The sequence below is a fragment of the Nerophis ophidion genome, linkage group LG19 (assembly GCF_033978795.1).
Source record: "Nerophis ophidion isolate RoL-2023_Sa linkage group LG19, RoL_Noph_v1.0, whole genome shotgun sequence".
Lineage (NCBI taxonomy): Eukaryota > Metazoa > Chordata > Actinopteri > Syngnathiformes > Syngnathidae > Nerophis > Nerophis ophidion.
In genome coordinates this window covers 30980906-31005661 of record NC_084629.1, presented here as the reverse complement: position 1 = coordinate 31005661, position 24756 = coordinate 30980906, and the positions used below count along the sequence as shown (strand labels likewise).

At 39.3% G+C, this 24756-nt stretch overlaps 1 protein-coding gene across 17 annotated transcripts in view; it reads left to right on the top strand.

The window, feature by feature from the left end:
- Positions 1 to 13582, top strand: part of mycbp2 (MYC binding protein 2) — a 158912-nt gene extending 145330 nt beyond the window's left edge. For all 17 annotated transcript variants that reach the window (XM_061879800.1, XM_061879795.1, XM_061879798.1 and 14 more), the window contains 6 exons: positions 1715 to 1903; positions 1992 to 2099; positions 2427 to 2636; positions 2707 to 2814; positions 7124 to 7289; positions 12342 to 13582. In XM_061879800.1, the coding sequence (XP_061735784.1) occupies positions 1715 to 1903; positions 1992 to 2099; positions 2427 to 2636; positions 2707 to 2814; positions 7124 to 7289; positions 12342 to 12457 (897 nt within the window). In that variant the 3' untranslated portion in view covers positions 12458 to 13582. The remainder of the gene's footprint in view (positions 1 to 1714; positions 1904 to 1991; positions 2100 to 2426; positions 2637 to 2706; positions 2815 to 7123; positions 7290 to 12341) is intronic.
- Positions 13583 to 24756: the final 11174 nt, after the last annotated feature.

Sequence of the window (24756 nt, the reverse complement as noted above, 5' to 3'; positions counted from 1 at the left end):
ACTCCAAACTCCACTATGGCCAAGACCAAAGAGTTGTCGAAGGACACTAGGAAAATAATTGTAGACCTGCACCAGACTGGGAAGAGTGAATCTACAATAGGCAAGCAGCTTGGTGTGAAAAAATCAACTGTGGGAGCAATTATCAGAAAATGGAAGACATACAAGACCACTGATAATCTCCCTCAATCTGGGGCTCCACGCAAGATCTCATCCCGTGGGGTCAAAATGATCATGAGAACAGTGAGCAAAAATCCCAGAACCACACGGGGGACCTGGTGAATGACCTGCAGAGAGCTGGGACCAAAGTAACAAAGGTTACCATCAATAACACACTACGCCGACAGAGAATCAAATCCTGCAGTGCCAGACTTGTCCCCCTGCTTAAGCCAGTGCATGTCCAGGCCCGTCTGAAGTTTGCCAGAGAGCACATGGATGATACAGCGGAGGATTGGGAGAATGTCATGTGGTCAGATGAAACCAAAATAGAACTTTTTGGTATAAACTCAACTCGTCGTGTTTGGAGGAAGAAGAATACTGAGTTGCATCCCAAGAACACCACACCTACTGTGAAGCATGGGGGTGGAAACATCATGCTTTGGGGCTGTTTTTCTGCTAAGGGGACAGGACGACTGATCCGTGTTTAGGAAAGAATGAATGGGGCCATGTATCGTGAGATTTTAAGCCAAAACCTCCTTCCATCAGTGAGAGCTTTGAAGATGAAACATGGCTGGGTCTTCCAGCATGACAATGATCCCAAACACACCGCCCGGGCAACAAAGGAGTGGCTCCGTAAGAAGCATTTGAAAGTCCTGGAATGGCCTAGCCAGTCTCCAGACCTTAACCCCATAGAAAATCTGTGGAGGGAGTTGAAAGTCTGTGTTTTTTGGCGACAGCCCCAAAACATCACTGCTCTTGAGAAGATCTGCATAGAGGAATGGGCCAAAATACCAGCTACTGTGTGTGCAAACTTGGTAAAGACCTATAGTAATCGTTTGACCTTTGTTATTGCCAACAAAGGTTATATTACAAAGTATTGAGTTGAATTTTTGTTATTGGCCAAATACATATTTTCCACCATAATTTACAAATAAATTCTTTAAAATTCCTACAATGTGAATTCCTGTATTTTTTTTCTCATTCTGTCTCTCACAGTTGAAGTGTACCTATGATGAAAATTACAGACCTCTGTCATCATTTTAAGTGGGAGAACTTGCACAATTGGTGGCTGACTAAATACTTTTTTGCCCCACTGTGTGTGTGTGTGTGTATATATGTATATGTATATATATATATATATATATATATATATAAAAATATAAATACATATACAAATATATTGTATTTAGGGTCTACCATTTGCTAAAAGCAACACAACAAAATAACATATTTTTTGTTTGTGTAAAAAAAAAATAATAATAATAATTGACAGGTCATAAAAAAGGGAAATTGTCTTATATTCAGGGTTGTCTTATATGTGGGTCGCTATGGCAATATCAGAGTTTTAGGTACATATTACTTAAGATAAACAAATTAATAAGAAAAAACATTTGTGCAGGTTAGAGGCTATTTGACAAATTAACAATACATTTGATAATATGCTATATATTATGTGTATATTATTATACATGATATTAAATGAAATATATTTTAGCATGTTTTTCTGCATGTATAACTTTGAAGTGCAATCAAATCATTCCTCTTTGCCCCCCCTCAGGAATACTCCAAACTGGCGTGCAGTAAGACCCACCCTTGCGGACACCAATGCGGCGGCGTGAAGAACGAGGATTCCTGCCTGCCGTGTCTGCACGGCTGCGACAAGAACACGGGCTGCTTGAAACAAGACGCTGACGACATGTGCATGATCTGCTTCACCGAGGCGCTCTCAGCTGCCCCCGCAGTACAGGTCAGCTCACTGTGGGAATCACACAAAATAATACATCATTACATTAGTTTCTCATGATATATCTTTTTTTTGTTATTATTATTCCCAGCTGGACTGCACTCATGTGTTCCATCTTCAGTGCACCCGTCGTGTTCTCGAGAACCGCTGGCTCGGGCCCAGAATCACTTTTGGCTTCATGTTGTGTCCAATATGCAAGGTGAGGTCACCTGACATGGTTGAGTGTATTTATCCACTTTTCACTCTCATTTGGCGCTGACAGGTAGTGTATATATATATATATATATATATATATATATATATATATATGATGTTTTTTTTATTCATTACGTTTTTACTTCTGCACTGTACTGCAGCAACGTAATTTCCCCATTTTGTGATAAATAAAAATCTATCCTATTCTATCCTATCCTAAATCGGTTCAACTGTTAGAAAATGATTAACAAATAATTTTTGCATATTAAGGAACTTATAACATTTGATCATAATCCTGTGAGTTTGTGTCATTTGTTTGTCCCCCCTACAGAATAAAATCAACCACTCTGTGATCAAAGATCTACTGGACCCCATCAAGGAGCTCTACGAGGACGTGAGGAGGAAGGCGCTGATGAGATTGGAGTACGAGGGTCTGCATAAAAGCGAGGCCATCACCACACCAGGCGCGCGCTTCCATAACGACCCTGCAGGTTTCGCCATGAACAGATACGCCTACTACGTCTGCTATAAGTGCAAAAAGGTATCACCTATACCACTGTGCCTAGTATTTAATGCAGCGTTGGTGGTTAACAGCTGGTTTGTTTTTTAAGGCTTATTTCGGGGGAGAGGCCCGCTGTGACGCTGAGGCGGGACAAGGCGATGACTACGACCCCAGCGAGTTGATTTGTGGGGCATGCTCGGATGTCTCCAGGGCTCAGGTGGGTCAAACGATACCTGCAACCACACCGCTGACTAACTAGATTTGTGTGTGTGTGTGTGTGTGTGTGTGTGTGTGTGTGTGTGTGTGTGTGTGTGTGTGTGTGTGTGTACGTGTGTGTGTGTGTGTGTGTGTGTGCGTGTGTGTGCGTGCAATCGCAGTGCCCATGTCCTCACGTAAACTGCAAAGGTGCTATGGGATTTTCACAGACAAGTGTTCACGAGACCATTTATGGTACAAATACATATTTGCAGAACATTTCCATGACAATTCCTAGATAGATATATATATATATATATATATATATATATATATATATACACACATACACATATATATGTATACATATATATGTGTGTATATATACCGTATTTCCTTGAATTGCCGCCGGATATATGGTGTGCGCCTGCCTTGATTTACTGCCGGGTCAAACTCACTTCGCAAAAGAATTAGCGCATGCTTAGTATTACCGCCGGGGCAAACTCGTGATGTCACGAGTGAAACTTCCCCTTTCATCATTTTCAAAATGGAGGAGGCTGATTTCAATACCGATAATTTGAAATCGCATAAAGGGAAGAAGATTAAGAGCTATTCAGTAAGATTCAAGGTCTAAGTTATTGAATACCGGTATGCTAAAAAGAACAGTAAGCAGCTATGTTTTATTAATATACCTGTGGAGCCGACGGTCAGACAGACAGGCAGGGCACGCTGGAGATGGCTGCGTGGGAACTCCCTCGTCACGTGACGAGGGAGAGGGTGCTCTCTCCCTCGTCACGTGACGAGGGAGAGAGCACCGAGTTCCCTAAGAGTAAATAAAGCAAGAGCATACCAGTCACTTCCTGCTACCGGCATACAACTACAGCTGATTGGACTGTGGCGGCCACGTGACTAGGAAGCGCGCAAAGATTAAATAGAAAGACAAGAGCCTAATAGTGTCCACAAATGTATGTATGTGTTTGACACATGCGTTACATAAAGGTAAGACCATAATAACGTTTTTTTATTAAATGTGCTTTTCATGATGGTATCCTTACATCACACTCAAATTTTACCTGGATGCCATTGGTAATGGCAGGAGTCAGAAGAGGTTTTAAATTAACTAGCGCATGCTTACTTTTACCGCTCGCCTTTGGTAAGCGCAGGGGTGAGAAGAGGTCTTAAATTGATAAGCGCCCCGGCGGCAATTCAAGCAAATACGGTATATGTGTATTAATATATACTCATATGTACATATGTGTACATATGAGTATATATATATTTATATGTGAAGTGAAGTGAATTATATTTATATAGCGCTTTTCTCTAGTGACTCAAAGCGCTTTACATAGTGAAACCCAATATCTAAGTTACATTTAAACCAGTGTGGGTGGCACTGGGAGCACGTGGGTAAAGTGTCTTGCCCAAGGACACAACGGCAGTGACTAGGATGGCGGAAGCGGGAAGCGAACCTGCAACCCTCAAGTTGCTGGCACGGCCACTCTACCAACCGAGCTATACCGCATATATATGTGGATATATATGTGATATATGTATATATATTTTAAAAAATGTGTATATATGTGTATCTATATAGATGTGTGTGTGTGTATATATGTATATATGTGTGTGTATGTGTGTATAAATATGTGTGTGTGTATAAATATATACTGTATATATATATATATATATATATATATATATATATATATATATATACAGTATATATTTATATATACACACACGTATATATGTGTATATATATATATATACACGTATATATGTGTATATATATATATATATGTATATATATGTATATGTATATATATATATGTATATGTATATATATATATGTATATATATGTATATGTATATATATATATGTATATATATATATGTATATATATATTTATGTATATATATATATTTGTATATATATATGTATATATATATATATACATATATATATATATATATATATATATATATATATATATATATATATATACTTACTTTACTTGAATGCACGAGAATGCACGTTTTATCTGATGTCCAGTCAGTGTGTGTTTTGGAGCGAAATTGGCCAGCAAGTGCACTCCTTATTCATCAAGTAAGCACTGACCTGATCACTGAGCATATAACAACCTGCTCTGCATTTCAGGGAGCTGCGCGGTTAAGGTTAAAGGAGCATCTGTGGTCCAAATAAATTGCACGATTAATCTGCGTACGTACATGATTAATGGGATAATTCTTTTGTAATTACCGTATTTTTCGGACTATAAGTCGCAGTCTTCTCCACAGCCCAGCGGGGGGTGAGACTCGGCCAAAACAAAAAAAACAAAACAAAAACGTTTTTTATAGTCTGAAAAATACTGTAATCACGAGTTGTTCAGCATCTGTGTGTTGAAAATTGCTATTAAATTTGATTTATTATCATTATATTTAAAAATTTAAAATACTTTTGTTATTATTACGTAAGTATGTTAGACAATGTTAAGAATATGTGACAACTCATACAAATAAACATTTAATTCCCTTCCTTTTAAGCAGACATGGATGCAAACATTTTATGACTGTTAAGAGTACAAACCCCGTATCCATATGAGTTGGGAAAATGTGTTAGATGTAAAAATAAACGGAATACAATGATTTGCAAATCCTTTTCAACCCATATTCAATTGGATGCACTGCTAAGAAAATATATTTGATGTTCAAACTCATAAACTTTGTTTTGTTTTTTTACAAATAATAATTAACTTAGAATATCATGGCTGCAACACGTGCCAAAGTAGTTGGGAAAGGGCATGTTTACCACTGTATTACCTTTTCTTTTAACAACACTCAATAAACGTTTGGGAACCGAGGAAACTAATTGTTGAAGCTTTGAAAGTGGAATTCTTTCCCATTCTTGTTTTATGTAGAGCTTCAGTCGTTCAACACACCGGGGTCTCCCCTGTCGTATTTTATGCTGCCTAATGTGCCACACATTTTCGATGGGAGACAGGTCTGGAGTGCAGGCTACCCGCAGTCTTTTTTTGCGAATCCACGCTGTTGTAACACTTGTCTTGCCGAAATAAGTAGGGGCGTCCATGATAACGTTGCTTGGACGACAACATATGTTGCTCCAAAACCTGTATGGACCTTTCAGCATTAATTGTGCCTTCACAGATGTGTAAGTTACCCATGCCTTGGGCACTAATACACCCCCATACCATCACAGATGCTGGCTTTTGAACTTTGCGCCTGTAACAATCTGAATGGTTATTTTCCTCTTTGTTCTGGAGGACACCACTTCCTCTGTTTCCAAATGTAATTTTAAATGTGGACTTGACAGACCACAGAACACCTTTCCACTTTGCATCAGTCCATCTTAGGTGAGCTCGGGCCCAGCCAAGCCGGTGGTGTTTCAAGATATTGTTGATAAATGGCATTCGCTTTGCATAGTAGAGCTTTAACTTGCACTTGCAGATGTAGCGACCAACTGTAGTTACTGACAGTGGTTTTATGAAGTGTTCCTGAGCCCATGTGGTGATATCTTTTACACACTGATGTCGGTTTTTGATGCGTTACCGCCTGAGGGATCAACGGTCCGTAATATCATCGCTTTTGTGCAGTGATTTCTCCAGATTCTCTGAACTTTTTGATGATTTTACGGACCGTAGATGGTAAAATCCTATAATTCCTTGCAATAGCTTTTTGATAAATGTTGTTCTACAACTGTTTGACAATTTGCTTACAAAGTGGTGACCCTCGCCCTATCCTTGTTTGTGAATGACTTAGCATTTCATGGAAGCTGCTTTTATACCCAATCATGGCACCCACCTGTTCCCAATTAGCCTGCCCACCTGTGGGATGTTCCATATAAGTGTTTGATGAGCATTCCTTAACTTTATCAGTATTTATTGCCACCTTCCCCAACTTCTTTGTCACGTGTTGCTGGCATCAAATTCTAAAGTTAATGATTATTTACAAAAAAAAAAATGTTTATCAGTTGTAACATCATATATGTTGTCTTTGTAGTATATTCAACTGAATATGGGTTGAAAATGATTTGCAAATCATTGTATTCCGTTTATATTTACATCTAACACAATTTCCCAACTCATATGGAAACGGGGTCTGCATTTTAACGAATGTGTTATGTTTGAAAAATAGAATAAAGGCAGTAAAGTGGCCTCTAGTTTAATTCATGTTATGGGGGAGTATAGTTGAATTTGGTTGCTATTACTATACATTATGCAGCAAGATGTTATTTTTAACTACACGATAGACCATCGTTTGTAGTTTTGTTGAAATGTGTCCACGCTAATGTGTCAACACTGTCCTCTCACCAGATGTGTTCCAAGCACGGGACAGACTTCTTAGAGTACAAATGTCGCTACTGCTGCTCCGTGGCAGTGTTCTTCTGCTTCGGCACCACGCACTTCTGCAACGCCTGCCATGACGACTTCCAGAGGATGACCAGCATACCCAAGGAGGAGCTGCCGCATTGTCCTGCAGGTAAGGACATAACTCTTCTTGCTAAGGAGCCTCTAGTTCCAGAGGTCATGCAATGTACCAAAAGTATTGTGTTTCCATAAATAAATACAGTGGTACCCGTATAAGTCAACACTTGTTTCAAACTGGCTGACTGAAGTACCAATGTCCGCGTGTGTTTTGCTTTTTCTTTGGCATTTACGTTTCACTTATTCCAAAAGATAGATTGAAGTTTAGTGTCACGTGGATTAGTAGCATCGGACTCTCCCACCAACCAGCAGTGTGAAGGGTGCTCAAAAAAATCGATTCACATCCAAATCGTGCTTTTTATTTATTCCGGTTCTAAATTAATTCATAATTTTCTATTTTTTCATCAATCTAAAAGAAAAAAAAATGCTAACTTTAAGGATCCATTTTTGGATTAAAACGTTACACAACTTTTATGAATATTATCATTATTGATACTTTTGGTTTTACTTTTTTTATATTTTTATTTTGTAAGTGTTGTAATTATGTCTTCTCAATTGCTTTGTAAATGTTTTTGCCAAGTAATAAACAGGCTTTTTGGTGTGTTTATTAATGTACTATAACAAAGAAGTTGTAATATACACATATTAACAATCCTACTGTTGTGTTTATTAGTGTACTATAACAAAGAAGTTGTAATATACATATATTAACAATCTTATTGGTGTGTTTATTAATGTACCATAACAAACAAGTTGTACTATAAATATATTAACAATCTTATAGGTGTGTTTATTAATGTACTATAACAAATAAGTCGTAATATACATATATTAACAATCCTATTGTTGTGTTTATTAATGTACTATAACAAATACGTCGCAATATACATATATTAACAATGTTATTGGTGTGTTTATTAATGTACAATAACAAAAGTGTTGTAATATACATCCACGGGACAAGGGGTGGTAAATGGATGGATGGATGGAATTAGATTGGTAGGTTGTGAGTTCAAACCCCTGTTGAGTCATACCAAAGACTATTAAAATGGGACCCATTACCTCCCTGCTTGGCACTCAGCATCAAGGGTTGGAATTGGGGGTTGAATCTCCAAAAATGATTGCCGGGCGTGGCCACCGCTGCTGCTCACTCCTCCCCTCACCTCCCACGGGGTGATCAAGGGTGATGGGTCAAATGCAGAGAAACATTTCACCACACTTAGTGTGCGTGACAATCATTGGTACTTTAACTTATTAACAATCTTATTGGTGTGTTTATTAATGTACTATATCAAATAAGTTTTAATACACATCTATTAACAATCCTATTGTTGTGTTTTTTAATGTTCTATAACAAAAGAGTTTTAATATAAATCTATCAACAATCTTATTGGTGTGTTTATTAATGTTCTATAACAAAATAGTTTTAATATACATCTATTAACAATCTTATTTGTGTGTTTATTAATGTTCTATAACAAAAGAGTTTTAATATACATCTATTAATAATCTTATTGGTGTGTTTATTAATGTACTATAACAAAGAAGTTTTAATATACGTATATTAACAATCTTATTGGTGTGTTTAATAATGTTCTATAACAAAAGTTTTAATATACATCTATTAACAATTTTATTGGTGTGTTTATTAATGTTCTATAGCAAAGAAGTTGTAATATACATATATTAACAATCTTATTGGTGTGTTTATTAATGTTCTATAACAGAATAGTTTTAATATACATCTATTAACAATCTTATTGGTGTGTTTATTAATGTTCTATAACAGAATAGTTATAATATACATATATTAACAATCTTATTGGTGTGTTTATTAATGTTCTATAGCAAAGAAGTTGTAATATACATCTATTAACAATCCTATTGGTGTGTTTAGTGGGACAGGTCAGGTTTAGTGGGACAGGTGAAAGTTAAGTCGGAGAAATGTGGTAGTTTATAAATTGATTAATGTTTCCGTGCGCCCCGGTAGCAAATGCGTCTCGGACTGGTGTTTGGTGACCAGTGATTTAAAGAATGAACTTTTAATGTTTAATTATTAACAGCGATTTAAAAATGAAGTGTGGCATGGAAACCTTGTTGCCTTTGTTATTGAAATTAAAGAAAATGTTTTATGGTTTTGGAATTTGAAACAGGGATTAATGTCTTTTTACACTCACTGTACATGTGTAACTGATGCCAGCTCGTGCGGATCTGGGACAGGGCTTTTAGCTCATTGGCTGGCCCTGCTCGACTTCACTCTCCGTCAGTGGGGTCGCAGGGTCGAGCCCGGCGTATGCAAGATGACTCGTGTCACGCAACAGTTAGGACAGACTTGTATCTATCACACGTGGGTGAAATAATGTGGTAGCAGCAAGTAAAATGGAATGAAAAACTTAAAATTAGTAATAAATAATCATGAATAAATAATACATAGACTACATTCCCAAAGGTATTTGGCCAAATGATCAGAATCAGGTGTCCTAATCACTTGGCCCAGCCACAGGTGTATAAAATCAAGCACTTAGGCATGGAGACTGTTTCTACAAACATTTGTGAAAGAACGGGCCGCTCTCAGTGATTTCCAGAGTGGAACTGTCATAGGATGCCACCTGTGCAACAAATCCTAAATATTCCAAAGTCAACTGTTGGCTGGCTTTATTATAAGAAAATGGAAGAGTTTGGGAACAACAGCAACTCAGCCACGAAGTGGCAGGCCATGTTAACTGACAGAGGGGTCAGAGGATGCTGAAGCGCAAAGAGGTCGCCGACTTTCTGCACAGTTAGTTACTACAGAGCTCCAAACCTCATGTGACCTTCCAATTAGCCCACGTACAGTAGGCAGAGAGCTTCATGGAATGGGTTTCCATGGCCGAGCAGCTGCATCTAAGCTATACATCACCGAGTCCAATGCAAAGCGTCGGATGCAGTGGTGTAAAGTACGTCGCCACTGGACTCTAGAGCAGTTGAGACGCCTTCTCTGAAGTGATGAAGCAGGTTTTTCCATCTGGCAATCGGATGGACGAGTTTGGGTTTGGAGGTTGCCAGGAGAACACTACATTTCGGTGGAGGAGGAATTATGGTGTGGGGTTGTTTTTCAGTAGTTGGGCTTGGCCCCTTAGTTCCAGTGAAAGGAACTTTGAATGTTCCAGGATACCAAAAAATGTTGGACAATTCCACGCTCCCAACCTTGTGAGAACAGTTTGGAGCAGGCCCCTTTCCTCTTCCAACATGACTGTGCACATGTGCACAAAGCAAGGTCCATAAAGTCATGGATGACAGAGTCTGCTGTGAACTTGACTGGCCTGCACAGAGTCCTGACCTGAACCCGACACAACACCTTTTGGGATGAATTAGAACAAAGACTGAGAGACAGGTCTTCTTGACCAACATCAATGCACTTTTGGAAGAATGGTGAAAAATTCCTATAAGTACACTCCGCAACCTTGTGGACAGCCTTCCCAGAAGAGTTGAAGCTGTAATAGCTGCAAAAGGTGGACTGATATCATATTGAACCCTATGGGTTAGGAATGGGATGACACTTCAAGTTCATATGTGAGTCAAGGCAGGTGGAAAATTACTTTTGGCAATATAGTGTATCTCTCATTAAACAATCACACTATTTCTAAATAAGTAATAAAACAACAATTACATATTAGCCACAGTTTAACGCTGGAACAGATTAGTCCAGGGGTCACCAACCTTTTTGAAACCAAGAGCTAATTCTTGGGTACTGATTAATGCGGAGGGCTACAAGTTTGATACACACTTAAATAAATTGCCAGAAATAGCCAATTTACTCAATTTACCTTTAATAAATAAATCTATATATATTTTTTAAAAAAAGGGTATTTCTGTCTGTCATTCCGTTGTACATTTTTTTTCTTTTACGGGAGGTTTTTTGTTCAGAATAAATGATGAAAAAACACTTAATTGAACGGTTTAAAAGAGGAAAAAACACAAAAAAAATGAAAATAAAATTTTGAAACATAGTTTATCTTCGATTTCGACTCTTTAAAATTCAAAATTCAACCGAAAAAAAGAAGATAAAAACTAGCTAATTCGAATCTTTTTGATAAAATTAATAAAATAATTTATGGAACATCATTGGTCATTTTTCCTGATTAAGATTAATTTTAGAATGTTGATGACATGTTTTAAATAGGTTAAAATCCAATCTGCACTTTGTTAGAATATATAACAAATTGGACCAAGCTATATTTCTAAAAAAGACAAATCATTATTTCTTCTAGATTTTCAAGAGCAAAAATTTTAATAGAAATTCAAAAGACTTTTAAAATAAGATTTAAATTTGATTGTAAAGATTTTCTAGATTTTGCCAGAATAATTTTTCTGAATTTTAATCATAAGTTTGAAGAAATATTTCACAAATATTCTTCTTTGAAAAAACAGAAGCTAAAATGAAAAATTTAATTAAAATTTATTTATTATTCTTTACAATAAAAAAAAATGAACATTGATTTAAATTGTCAGGAAAGAAGAGGAAGGAATTTAAAAGGTAAAAACTGTTTAAATGTGTTTAAAAATCCTATAATAATTTTTAAGGTTGTATTTTTTCTCTGAAATTGTCTTTCTGAAAGTTATAAGAAGCAAAGTAAAAAAAATGAATGAATTTATTTAAACAAGTGAGGACCAAGTCTTTAAAACATTTTTTTGCATTTTCAAATTCAATTTGAGTTTTGTCTCTCTTAGAATTAAAAATGTCAAGCAAAGCGAGACCAGCTTGCTAGTAAATAAATACAATTTAAAAAAAATAGAGGCAGCTCACTGGTAAGTGCTGCTATTTGAGCTATTTTTAGAACAGGCCAGCGAGCGACTCATCTGGTCCTTACGGGCACCGCGTTGGTGACCCCTGGATTAGTCTATGGAAGAATACTTGATTATAGAGCAGGAATGTCCACAGTTGGGAACATTAATTATATATAAAAACAATGACAATAGATTTGTGTTGTAGCTGTGAAACAAAGTTTATTGTTTTTTCTTGGATAAAATGTTTCTGTTATATTTATATCATACATCTACGCATTATTTTTAAGCATGTCATTAAGTAGCTTAACTCGTCTAACTTGCCTTTTTCCCCCGGTGCCAGGTCCCAAAGGCAAGCAGCTGGAGGGCACAGAATGTCCTCTCCATGTGGTCCACCCGACAACAGGGGAGGAGTTCGCTCTGGGCTGCGGGGTGTGCAGGAATGCTCACACCTTCTAAAACGCGCCCCCCGAGACCGTACATCTTGGCGAACCATTTTTTTCTCCACTGTGATCTCCGGCTAGCTGGCGAGCTGCTGAAAGCTCAGCGCGTGAAGCTCGGCGTGGTCCTGCGCACCCTTCCTCCGACCCACTTCTGGGGATGAACGGGTCCAGGTTCCGAGACTAGCCCAAGAGTCCTCAGGTGTGCCCTCCACTAATCCAGACTTTGGGTTGCAGAGTAACCTGAAAAATCAAGCAATGATGTATTTAAAAAAGAAGAAGAAGAAAAAAAAACATGTGGCGTGCTTGCATGCGGCCGCCTTATTCCTCGGGCTTCTATAAACCTTACACAGCTCCTGATCAATCAGATTTGTCCCAGAAAAAAAAAAAAACAGGCCGTATTTGCAGCTTCCTAAATATCTTACATTTATTGTTGTACGTAAATACTTTTGGTAACCTTGTACAGTATTCTCAGCTGTCAAGTGCATCGTAAATAGACAAAAAAAAACACAATTGGGGGGTAAAAAAAAAAAAAAGGACTGTTATTGTTTGGAAGGAAAAATAGTGTATGTAATCTTATGTATATATAATACTATTCAAAACATGAGCTGTATTGCTACTTCTCACTTTCTTTGATAATTCTGGGTTTGTGTTTGGAGCCAGAACTTTTAATGAAGTGCAATACTGGGTGTGCCTCCTATTTTGCAGCTGTTTAAAAAAAACAAAAACAAAAAACAACAACAACAGCTATGGAATGTATGTCAATAAAGCCACTGTACATTTTTATACAGTAGACGGTCCCCGCTCTTCTAATTATATTGTCTGTTGTCATGGCAACATGATGTACTTGCTATTTATAGTACCTACCAAATCTTAACAGCAAACCTCTGCGAAACAACACCTTGAAGGCACCGCTCTTCACACAAAAATGATGACCATGTATATTTGTAGCGCTTTCCCGTATTAGTGTGTGTGTGTGTGGGGGGGGGGTTTGAGGGGGCGAAACAGCTGCTATTATATATATATGGATACATTTACTGTATATATATAAAAGCTAAATAACTTGTCAATATGCTCTGTAATATCTGTGGTGGATGGAGTGGAATGGTAATAATAAACCAGATTGTCTGTTTGGCAAAATTTACACATTGTCTTTTATCACCAGTCTGTCATGCAGTAGGTCCTTAAAAACAGCAGTGTGCTCCTTTCATATGGAGGATCTTTGACTAGTGTTTTTTCAGTAGGTACTTAAAAAAGAGCAGCCTGTTTTTTATATATATATGCAGAGAGAGAGAGAGAGAGATGCTTTACCCAGCGTTTTTGCTGTACCTGTGCATCCTTAAAACTAGCAGAGTGCTCCTTTCATATGGAGGATCTTTGACTAGTGTTTTTTCAGTAGGTCCTTAAAAAAGAGCAGCCTGTTATATATATACAGGTGCTGGTCATATTATTAGAATATCATGAAAAAATTGATTTATTTCATTATTCCATTTAGAAAGTCAAACTTGTAGAATGTATACATTCATTCCAAACAGACTGATACATTTCAAGTGTTTTTTGCCAAAAAGGAGATGATTATAGCTGACAACCAATGAAAACCCTAAATTCAACATCTCAGAAAATTAGAATATGGTGAAAAGGTCAGATATTGAAGACACCTGGTGCCACACTCTAATTAGCTAACTAACTCAAAACACCTGGAAAAGCCTCTAAATGGTCTATCGTTTTGATTCTGTTTGACACACAATCATGGGGAAGACTGCTGACTTGACAACTGTCCAAAAGATGACCATTGATACTTTAAAGAAGGAGGGCAAGACACAAAAGGTCATTGTCAAAGAAGTTGGAGGTTCCCAGAGGTCTGTGTCCAAGCACATTAATAGAGAGGCGAAGGGAAGACAAAGATGTGGTAGAAAAAAGTGTACAAGCAAGAGGGATAACCGCGCCCTGGAGAGGATTGTCAAACAAAACCGATTCAAAAATGTGGGGGAGATCCACAAAGAGTGGACTGCATCTGGAGTCAGTGCTTCAAGAACCACCACGCACTGATGTATGCAAGATAGGGGCTTCAGCTGTCGCATTCCTTGTGTAAAGCCACTCTTGAATAAGAGACAACGTCAAAAGCGTCTCGCCTGGGCTCAAGACAAAAAGGACTGGACTGCTGCTGAGTGGTCCAAAGTTATGTTTTCAGATGAAAATAAATGTTGTATCTCTTTTGGAAATCAAGGTCCCAGAGTCTGGAGGAAGACAGGAGAGGCACAGAATCCACGTTGCCTGAAGTCCAGTGTCAAATTTCCACAATCGGTAATGGTCTGGGGTGCCATGTCCTCTGCTGGTGTTGGTCCACTGTGTTTCCTGTGGTCTAGGGTCAATGCAGCAGTCTACCAGGAAGTTTTAGAACACTTTAAGCTGCCTGCCGCGGACCAATTTTATGGAGGTGAAGATTTCATTATCCAACATGACTTTGCACCTGCACACAGTGCCAAATCTACCAGTACCTGGTTTAAGGACCATGGTATCCCTGTTCTTGATTGGCCTGCAAACTCACCTGACCTTAACCCCATAGAAAACCTATGGAGTATTGTGAAGCGGAAGATGCGAGATGCCAGACCCAACAATGCTGAAGAGCTGAAGGCCACTATTAAAGTAACCGGGGCTCTCATAACACCTGAGGAGTGCAACAGACTGGTGGACTCCATGCCACGCCGTATTGCTGCTGCAATTCAGGCAAAAGGAGCTGCAACTAAGTATTGATTGCCGTACATGCTGAAACTTTCCATGTTCATAGTTTTCAGTTGGCCCACATTTCTAAAAAATATTTTTTGGTACTAGTCGTAACTAATATTCTAATTTTCTGAGATACTGAATTTGGGATTTTCAGTAATTGTCAGTACTGATCATCAAAATGTAAAGAAATAAACATTTCAAATATATCACTATGTGTGTAATGAATTGATATAATATGTAAGTTTCACTTTCTGAATATAATTACTGAAATTAATCATTTTTTTCATGATATTCTAATAATATGAACAGCACCTGTGTGTATATATATATAGAGAGAGAGAGAGAGAGATGCTTTACCCAGCATTTTTGCTGTACCTGTGCATCCTTAAAAACAGCGTCCCGTCATACAGAGGAGCGCAGTGACGTGCTGTCAGGGGGAGGCAAGTGAGACAATGCCTCTCCCGGCACCAGGTGGCTTAACCATGAGATGTTCCAAAACAAAGTTATAAAATAAAATAATTTTTAATATTTCTGTTTTGGTTTTAGCTTTCTATGTGATTTTGGTGTGGTTCCTGTATATTTTGATGATTTCCATCGTCAAAATCGCGGAAATTCCATGTTTCCTGATCAAAACAATGCAGCAGATGAGAAGTGAGGCAGACACAGGCGGTGCCTCCACGGCTACACACAGTGTGTATTGGGTGCGCGTGCGAGGGGGCGCATTCTTGTTGCCACATGGAAAAGGCAGGTCTTGAGGCAGCAAGTACCTCTGCCTCCAGGTAGGGGGTGATATATTGTCAACTTGCAGTTCAATGCTTCAGCAGTGCTCTGACTCGCCACACTGGTAGAAGTGGGGGCGCTCAAGCTAGCAGACACAGGTCTCTCCAGCGGAGGCCAGAATTTTGTCAAATTGGTTGTCAAACCTTTCAGATAACGCTTAGCTCTCCAAGTGTCATCATGAAGCCCAATGTTAAAATACAGTAGCGTAGTAGGCCTATGTATTCATTCAAACAAGGCAGAGATTTGATTTAACAAGCATATTTAATATTTTGGCCAGTGTAACATTACATATTTATTTGTGATGTATCAGTGCGTCCCATAGTTTGAGAATCACTGACATAGAGGATCTTTGATTTTTTTCTCTTCTCAGTAGATCCTTGTGGAAGTTGCCTCCTAGCAGCTCCACTGTAGACACGTGCAGTTTGAACATAGTTTTTCATGTGCATAGATTTGAGTCCAACTGAACGTGACTTTTCAGTCACGTCCGTATCCTCCTCTCCTGCTCCCGGCCGCTTACTGTTAAAGACAACAGGTGATTAGATTGACACATACCACCTGGAATCCCCTGCCAGCTGTGTCTCGCCGTCAGCACTGCCACACCCACGTCTGATGGTGCTCTATCCTCAGCACCATGGACAGAGTCGGTGACCTTTGCTCCTGCAGGCAGCACTGGCCACATCTCCCTCTACAATCCTCATTTAGAGAGGATTTTTGCTTAGTATTTTTGCAGTGGGTTCCTATAAACAGCAGCCTGTCATAGAGTGGATCTTTTCTCAGCATTTTTGCTCTACATGTACACCCTTAGAAACTGCCATGTCACATGGAGCAGTGTTTCTTAACCATAGGGCCGTAGCGCCCCCTAAAAAGCCGTCCTAAAATATCTGTTTCTCAGCTTTAGGCCGCGGCGTTATTCAGTTGTGTAACACACTTTTCCACCACTCACGGCAGTAATGATAATCTCAAACTGAAGAAGTCTGGAGCGAAAGTCAAGGATAAATTTCTGAAGCACAACAATTATGACTGAAGTGGTGAAGCAGTTTTTTCATGAGCACTTTAATTTTAATGACAGTTTAATTAAACATAATATTAACTTAGTTAATTTATTTTAGCACATCATTGAATGTATTTGTTTTTCCTCTGTTTTTTTATGAGTCCCTTATTTTGCAGTTAATCTGGTTAGTAATTACTAGTGAAAACACAAGTTACTGTATTCAGTCTGACTTGAGCTTAAGGTTTATGTGTCAAAAAAATAATTAGACAGTGGGGCAAAAAAGTATTTAGTCAGCCACCGATTGTGCAAGTTCTCCCACTTAAAATGATGACAGAGGTCTGTAATTTTCATCATAGGTACACTTCAACTGTGAGAGACAGAATGTGAAAAAAAATCCAGGAATTCACATTGTAGGAATTTAAAGAATTTATTTGTAAATTATGGTGGAAAATAAGTATTTGGTCAACCATTCCAAGCGCTCACTGATGGAAGGAGGTTTTGGCTCAAAATCTCATGATACATGGCTCGATTCATTCTTTCCTTAACACGGATCAATCGTCCTGTCCTCTTAGCAGAAAAACAGCCCCAAAGCATGATGTTTCCACCCCCATGCTTCGCAGTAGGTATTGTGTTCTTGGGATGCAACTCAGTATTCTTCTTCCTCCAAACACGACAAGTTGAGTTTATACCAAAAAGAACCCCTGTACTCTGTCCCTATGAATGAAGCCCTCTACCTGTGCCCTGGACCCTCCTCCCACCACCTTAGTCAAAACCAGCATCTGTACAATAAGCCCCCTGATCCCCAACATCATCAACCTCTCCTTTCAGAGCGGCCAGATGCCATCAGCTCTTAAGACCGACATCCTCACCCCTCTTCTCAAAAGACCCTCCCTCGACCCAGACACCCTCTCCAACTACAGGCCCATCCCAAATTCCTCTCTAGAATACTAAAGAAAGTAGTCTCCTCACAGCTTCAAACTCATCTTAAACTCAACAATCGATCAATGTTTATTTATATAACCCTTAATCATAAGTGTCTCAAAGGGCTGCAAAAGCCACCACAACACAACGTCCTCGGTTCAGATCCCACATAAGGGCAAGAAAAACTCATAACCCAGTGGGATTTCAATGTGATTGACTATGAGAAGCCTTGGAGAGGACCGCAGATGTGGGTGACCCCCCCACTCCCCTCTAGGGGAGACCGACCAGATGCAATGGACATCGAGTGGGTCTAGCATAACATTGTGAAAGTCCAGTCCATAGTGGATCTAACATAATAGTGATAGTCCAGTCCATAGTGGAGCCAGCAGGAGACCATCTCGAGCGGAGACGGGTCAGCAGTGCAGAGATGTTCCCAACCGATGCACAGGCGAACGGTCCACCTCGGGGTCCCGACTCTAGACAGCCAGCATTTCATCCACGGCCACCGGACCTGTGCATCAACATCATCATCAACATCAGCGAAAAATTTCAATCTGGTTTTTGTTCTGCCCACAGTACAGAAACTGCCCTGGTCAGGGTCACTAACGACCTCCTGATGTGGGTGGGTTGGAGGGGGTGTATATTGTAGTGTCCCGAAAGAGTTAGTGCTGCAAGGTGTTCTAGGTATTTGTTCTGTTGTGTTTATGTTGTGTTTGTTACGGTGCGGATGTTCGCCCGAAATGGGTTCGTCATTCTTCTTTAGTGTAGGTTCACAGTGTGGCGCATATTTGTAACAGTGTTAAATTTTTTTGTACGACCACCCTCAGTGTGACCTGTATGGCTGTTGACCAGTGTGTGTGTATGTGTGTGTGTGTGTGTGTGTGCGTGCGTGCGTGCGTGCGTGTACAAGCCGCATATGTTATGTGACTGGGCTGGCACGCTGTTTGTATGGAGAAAAAGCGGACGTGACGACAGGTTGTTGAGGACGCTAAAGGCAGTGCGTTAAAGGCCGTTGTCCGGGTGGAAATCGGGAGAAATTCGGGAGAATTGTTGCCCCGGGGAGATTATCGGGAGGGTCACTGAAATTCGGGAGTCTCCTGGGAAAATCGGGAGGGTTGGCAAGTATGACCTATCCCTTATTTACCATGAAATGATTAACGTTGACCCCGACTTAAACAAGTTGAAAAACTTATTGGGGTGTTACCATTTAGTGGTCAATTGTACGGAATATGTACTGTACTGTGCAATCTACTAATACAAGTCTCAATCAATCAATCAATCAGGTGCATGTTTTTTTAAAGGTCTACTGAAACCCACTACTACCGACCACGAAGTCTGATAGTTTATATATCAATGATGAAATATCAACATTGCAACACATGCCAATACGGCCTTTTTAGTTTAGTAAATTGCAATTTTAAATTTCCTGCGAGGTATCCTGTTGAAAACGTCGCGGAATGATGCTTGTGACGTCACCGGTGGTAGCGTACATGTTCTCCCAGCACCGATCACGGCTAAAAGTAGTCTGTTTTTATCGCAAAATTACACAGTATTCTGGACTTCTGTGTTGCTGAATCTTTTGCAATTTGTTCAATCAATAATGGATACTACAAAGAAGAAAGATGTTGGTGGAAAGCGGTGTATTTCGGCCGGCTGTAGCAACTCAAACACATCCGGTGTTTCTTTGTTTGTTGTGAAGCTTTAATATGGAACAGAGCGGTCAAGCGAACATGTTTCTCTACCACATGTCAACCGGCAGGTTTCGGTGAGAAAATTGTGGTAATAAGTTGGCTCTTACCGTAAACATGAGCGGAGCTTGTGTCGTTCCTCCTGCAGCTGTCAAAGAGGCAGCTGCGAATTTCTTGGCTCCTCCATGGCTTCCCTCAGAGACACTGGCGGTCACCACACCCATCCGACTTTCAGGTATGATTATATAATCTCACTAAAACACTAGTAACACAATAAGAAGATAAGGGATTTTCCAGAATTATCCTAGTAAATGTGTCTAATAACATCTGAATCGCTCCCACTGCACTCGTCTTTTTTTTTCTTCTTCTAGTCCTTCACTCACTATCCTCATCCACGAATCTTTCATCCTCGCTCAAATTAATTGGGAAATCGTCGCTTTCTCGGTCCAAATCGCTCGCGCTGCTGGTGGCCATGATTGTAAACAATGTTCAGATGTGAGGAGCTCCACAACCTGTTACGTCACGCGCACGTCGTTTGCTACTTCCGGTACGGGCAAGGCTTTTATATTAGCGACCAAAATTTGCGAACTTTATCGTCGATGTTCTCTACTAAATCCTTTCAGCAAATATATGGCAATATCTCAAAATGATCAAGTATGACACATAGAATGGACCTGCTATCCCCGTTTAAATAAGAAAATCTCATTTTAGTAGGCCTTTAATGTTTTTAAATACACTGATTTTTTATCCATTGCTTTCATGTTTTTATTTATATTTTTTATCTATGTTTCTATGTTTTATCTAGTTTTTTTTTTATTTATATTTAAGTTTTTCTATTATATATTCTAACTTTCTATTTTTATTTTGTACCTTTTTTTATATACTTTGTAGCACTTTGAGATTTTAACAAATGTAAAGTGCGTTAAAAATGCAATTCATTATTATGTCTAAAGTAAATAAGTAACATCTAGCAGCACCACAGCATAGTAAAACAATTATTTTAAAGGATTACGTAATCAAATATTACAAACACATACTACTTCCAATCATATAAGAAAATGATACATGATATAATCAACCACAAAAGCAAGTTATGTACTATCCGTTTCGTAATGAATAGCCATTTCGCTTTTTCCCCCCCCACAATGCACCGCGAGAATGTAAACGACTCTTCGCCATTTCAGGAGGAGGAGGAGGAGGGGTGATGACCATAGACGGCTTAAAAGTAGACACAGCATTAGCTGCTGTGACGCGAGAAATTCGGCCGCCATCTTGAAGTGGTGATGAGCCGGCGAGCAGCCTTAACTCACAGCTGACAGGTAGAAAACAAAGATGGTGTTCAGCGTTTTCCTGCTCAAATGAGCGCTCTGTTAAAAATATGAATCGGGGGATTACTTTTCACAAGTAAGACTTAACATTACCGTACTACTGGTTGTATTTTGTGAAAAGAATATTACCACAGAATTGAGAAGGAGCAAAGATACTGAATCATAGCCTGTAGCAAACAAGAGTATGACCATAATAGAATTGCTTGTCAATGAAATTAATTACATTTAAAAATGTCATACTTGAATAACATAAAGTTGAAATTAATGATTGTGACACTTAAAACAAAATTCACTAGCCGCCACTGATTATGATGCATTCTCATTTTAGGCAAAGTATAAGACAATACTTTCTAAACAGTGTAATTGTAACCATGAATAAGTCTTCAAGTAAAAATATTCAAATACTAACATTGTTGGGTAAGACAGAATCTGGTTTTATTCTGAATCCAGTGAAATAGATAGACTTTCAGGTGTAATGTTTAAGTATTTGGCAGACGCTTTTATCCAAAGCGACATACGTAAAAAATACATATAAAACAATCACTGTAAACATTATCATTTAAGGGAAGAATGTAATACAAAATATCAATACAAAGTGTCAAGACAGAATAAACTCTCTGCTGCTGCAGCAACAGAGATAAAGTCTATAGGTCCCTAAGATATATAGATATCTAATGTATTCATACATTGTTTATGTAGGATATACTCCCGTATAAATAACCTAATCATATTGTTTCTTGAATTTAAAAATAGCTGACTGTTTTTTTTTTTCTCTCCCTTCTCTGGGATTATATTCTCAGTTTTGATCTTGGACGTCTTGTTCCTAGGCTCTCTGAACTCATTATGTTCACTGCTCGCAGTAAATATCCTACCAAGTCAGACCTCCACTGTTTCAATGTCCATTTCTCTGATGATGCAATTGTTGATGACTGAAGTGCTGATATCAACCAAACCTAACTCCCCCGCCTCCCGGATTGTAAATAATGTAAATAATTCAATGTATATACTCTGATGATTATCTTGTGTGATGACTGTATTATGTGGATAGTATATATTTGTACCATGAATTGATTTACGTCGACCCCGACTTAAACAAGTTCCATCCATCCATCCATTTTCTACCACTTGTCCCGTTCGGGGTCGCTGGAGCCTATCTCATCTGCATTTGGGCGCTAGGCAGGGTACATCATGGACAAGTCGCCACCTCATCGCAGGGCCAACACAGATAGACAGACAACATTCACACTCACATTCACACACTAGGGCCAATTTAGTGTTGCCAATCAACCTATCCCCAGGTGCATGTTTTTGGCGGTGGGAGGAAGCCGGAGTACCCGGAGGGAACCCACGCAGTCCCGGGGAGAACATGCAAACTCCACACAGAAAGATCCCAAGCCCAGGATTGAACCCAGGACAACTCAGGACCTTCGTATTGTGAGGCACATGCACTAACCCCTGTACCACCGTGCTGCCTGACTTAAAGGCTTACTGAAATGAGATTTTGTTATTTAAACGGGGATAGCAGATCCATTCTATGTGTCATACTTGATCATTTTGCGATATTGCCATATTTTTGCTGAAAGGATTTTGTAGAGAACATCCCCGATAAAGTTCGCAACTTTTGGTCGTTAACAGAAAAGCCCTGCCTTTACCGGAAGTCGCAGACAATGACGCCACCGGTTGAGGGATCTTCACATCCTCACATTGTTTTTAATGGGAGCCTCCAACAAAAAGAGCTATTCGGACCGAAAAAACGACAATTTCCCCATTAATTTGAGCGAGGATGAAAGATTTGTGTTTGAGGATATTGACAGCGACAGACTAGGAAGAAAAAAAAAAACGCGATTGCATTGGGACGGAATCAGATGTTTTTAGACTCATTTACTCGGATAATTCTGGGAAATCGCTTATCTTTCTATTGTGTTGCTTGTGTTTTAGTGAGTTAAATAGTACCTGATAGTCGGAGGGGTGTGTCCACGGGTGTCTTGAGGCCAGTGTCTGATGGAAGTCGACGGCAGCTGTATGGATGGCACAAGCTCAGCTGGCGACTTTTTACCACAATGTTCTCACAGAAAACTGCCGGTTGACATTTGGTCGGGATCCACGTTCGCTTGACCGCTCTGATCCATAGGAAAGCTTCACCTCCGGGAATTTTAAACAAGGAATCACCGTGTGTTTGTGTGGCTACAGACAAAAGGTTCCCAATTCCATCTTTCTACTTTGACTTCTCCATTATTAATTGAACAAATTACAAAGGATTCAGCAACACAGATTTCCAAAATACTGTATAATTATGCGGTTAAAGCAGACGACTTTTAGCTGTGTGTGTGCGCAGCGCTAGTATTTCCTAACAGTCCGTGACGTCACGCGTACACGTCATCATTCCGCAACGTTTTCAACAAGAAACTCCCGGGAAATTTAAAATTGCAATTTAGCAAACATGTGTAGCAATGTTAATATTTCATCATTGATATATAAACTATCAAACTGCGTGGTCGGTAGTAGTGGGTTTCAGTAGGCCTTTAAACAAGTTGAAAAACGTATTCGGGTGTTACCATTTAGTGGTCAATTCCACGGAATATGTACTGTACTGTGCTATCTACTAATACAAGTTTCAATCAATCAATGGTCACTTATATAAGAATATTCTATTACTGTTAAGCAAACTATTAATAATAAAACACGCCAAAACATGTGTCCTTTATCATAGCTACACGTATGACATAAAAACGCATGAAAATTAGTGGTAATAAGTGAGGTAAGATGAATGTTACATTATCAATCAATCAATGTTTATTTATATAGCCCTTAATCACAAGTGCCTCAAAGAACTGCACAAACCACAATGACATCCTCGGTAGGGCCCACATAAGGGCAAGGAAAAACTCACCCCAGTGGGACGTCGACCATGATGACTATGAGAAACCTTGGAGAGGACCACATATGTGGGTAATCCCCCCCTCTCCTAGGGGACCGAAAGCAATGGATGTCGAGCGGATCTAACATGATATTGTGAAAGTCCAATCCATAGTGGATCTAACGTAACCGTGAGAATCAAGTCCAAAGTGGATCCATAGTAGCGAGAGTCCCGTCCAAAGTGGAGCCAGCAGGAAACCATCCCAAGCGGAGGCGGATCAGCAGCGCAGAGATGTCCCCGACCGATGCATAGGCGAACGGTTCATCTTGGGTCCCAAGACTTTAAAGCTTCTGTGAAAGGATTGCAGTCTACCTTGTCTGTATGCACATGTGTCATATGAGCAAGTTTTAATGTTGTAAATGTGATGTTTTATGTGTTTGTTTACTGTTTTTAATGTAACCTTGCTGTTGCCCTCTTGGCCAGGTCTCCCTTGGAAAAGAGATCTTTGCTCTCAATGAGATTTTCATCATCATCATCAGCCGTTGTCAGTCCACTGCTGGACAAAATCCTCAGCATGTTTCTGCCATAGTGATCGATCTCTAGCTGCTCCCTGCCACTGCACTGTTCCCCAATATTTGTCTATTTCCTCTCGCCATCTCACTCTCTGTCTTCCTCTATTTCTGCTCCCATCCATGGGTCTCCATGATGTCATTAGGGAAGTCCATCTGTTATCTGTTCTCCTACTGATATGTCCAGCCCACTTCCACTTACTTAATTTGATAGTTCTCATAATGTCTTGGACTTGCATTTGTTTTCTCAACCATTCATTTGTTTTTCTGTCTTTATATGCGATTCCGAGCATATTTCTTTCCATGTTGTGTTGTGCTGCTGCTATTTTCTTTTCCATTTTATTTGACAATGCCCAGGTTTCAGCTCCATATGTCATGGTTGGTAACACGCATTGATTAAAGACCTTTCTTTTTAGGTTTAACGGTATTTCTCCTCTCATGATGTTGCTCAGTTTTC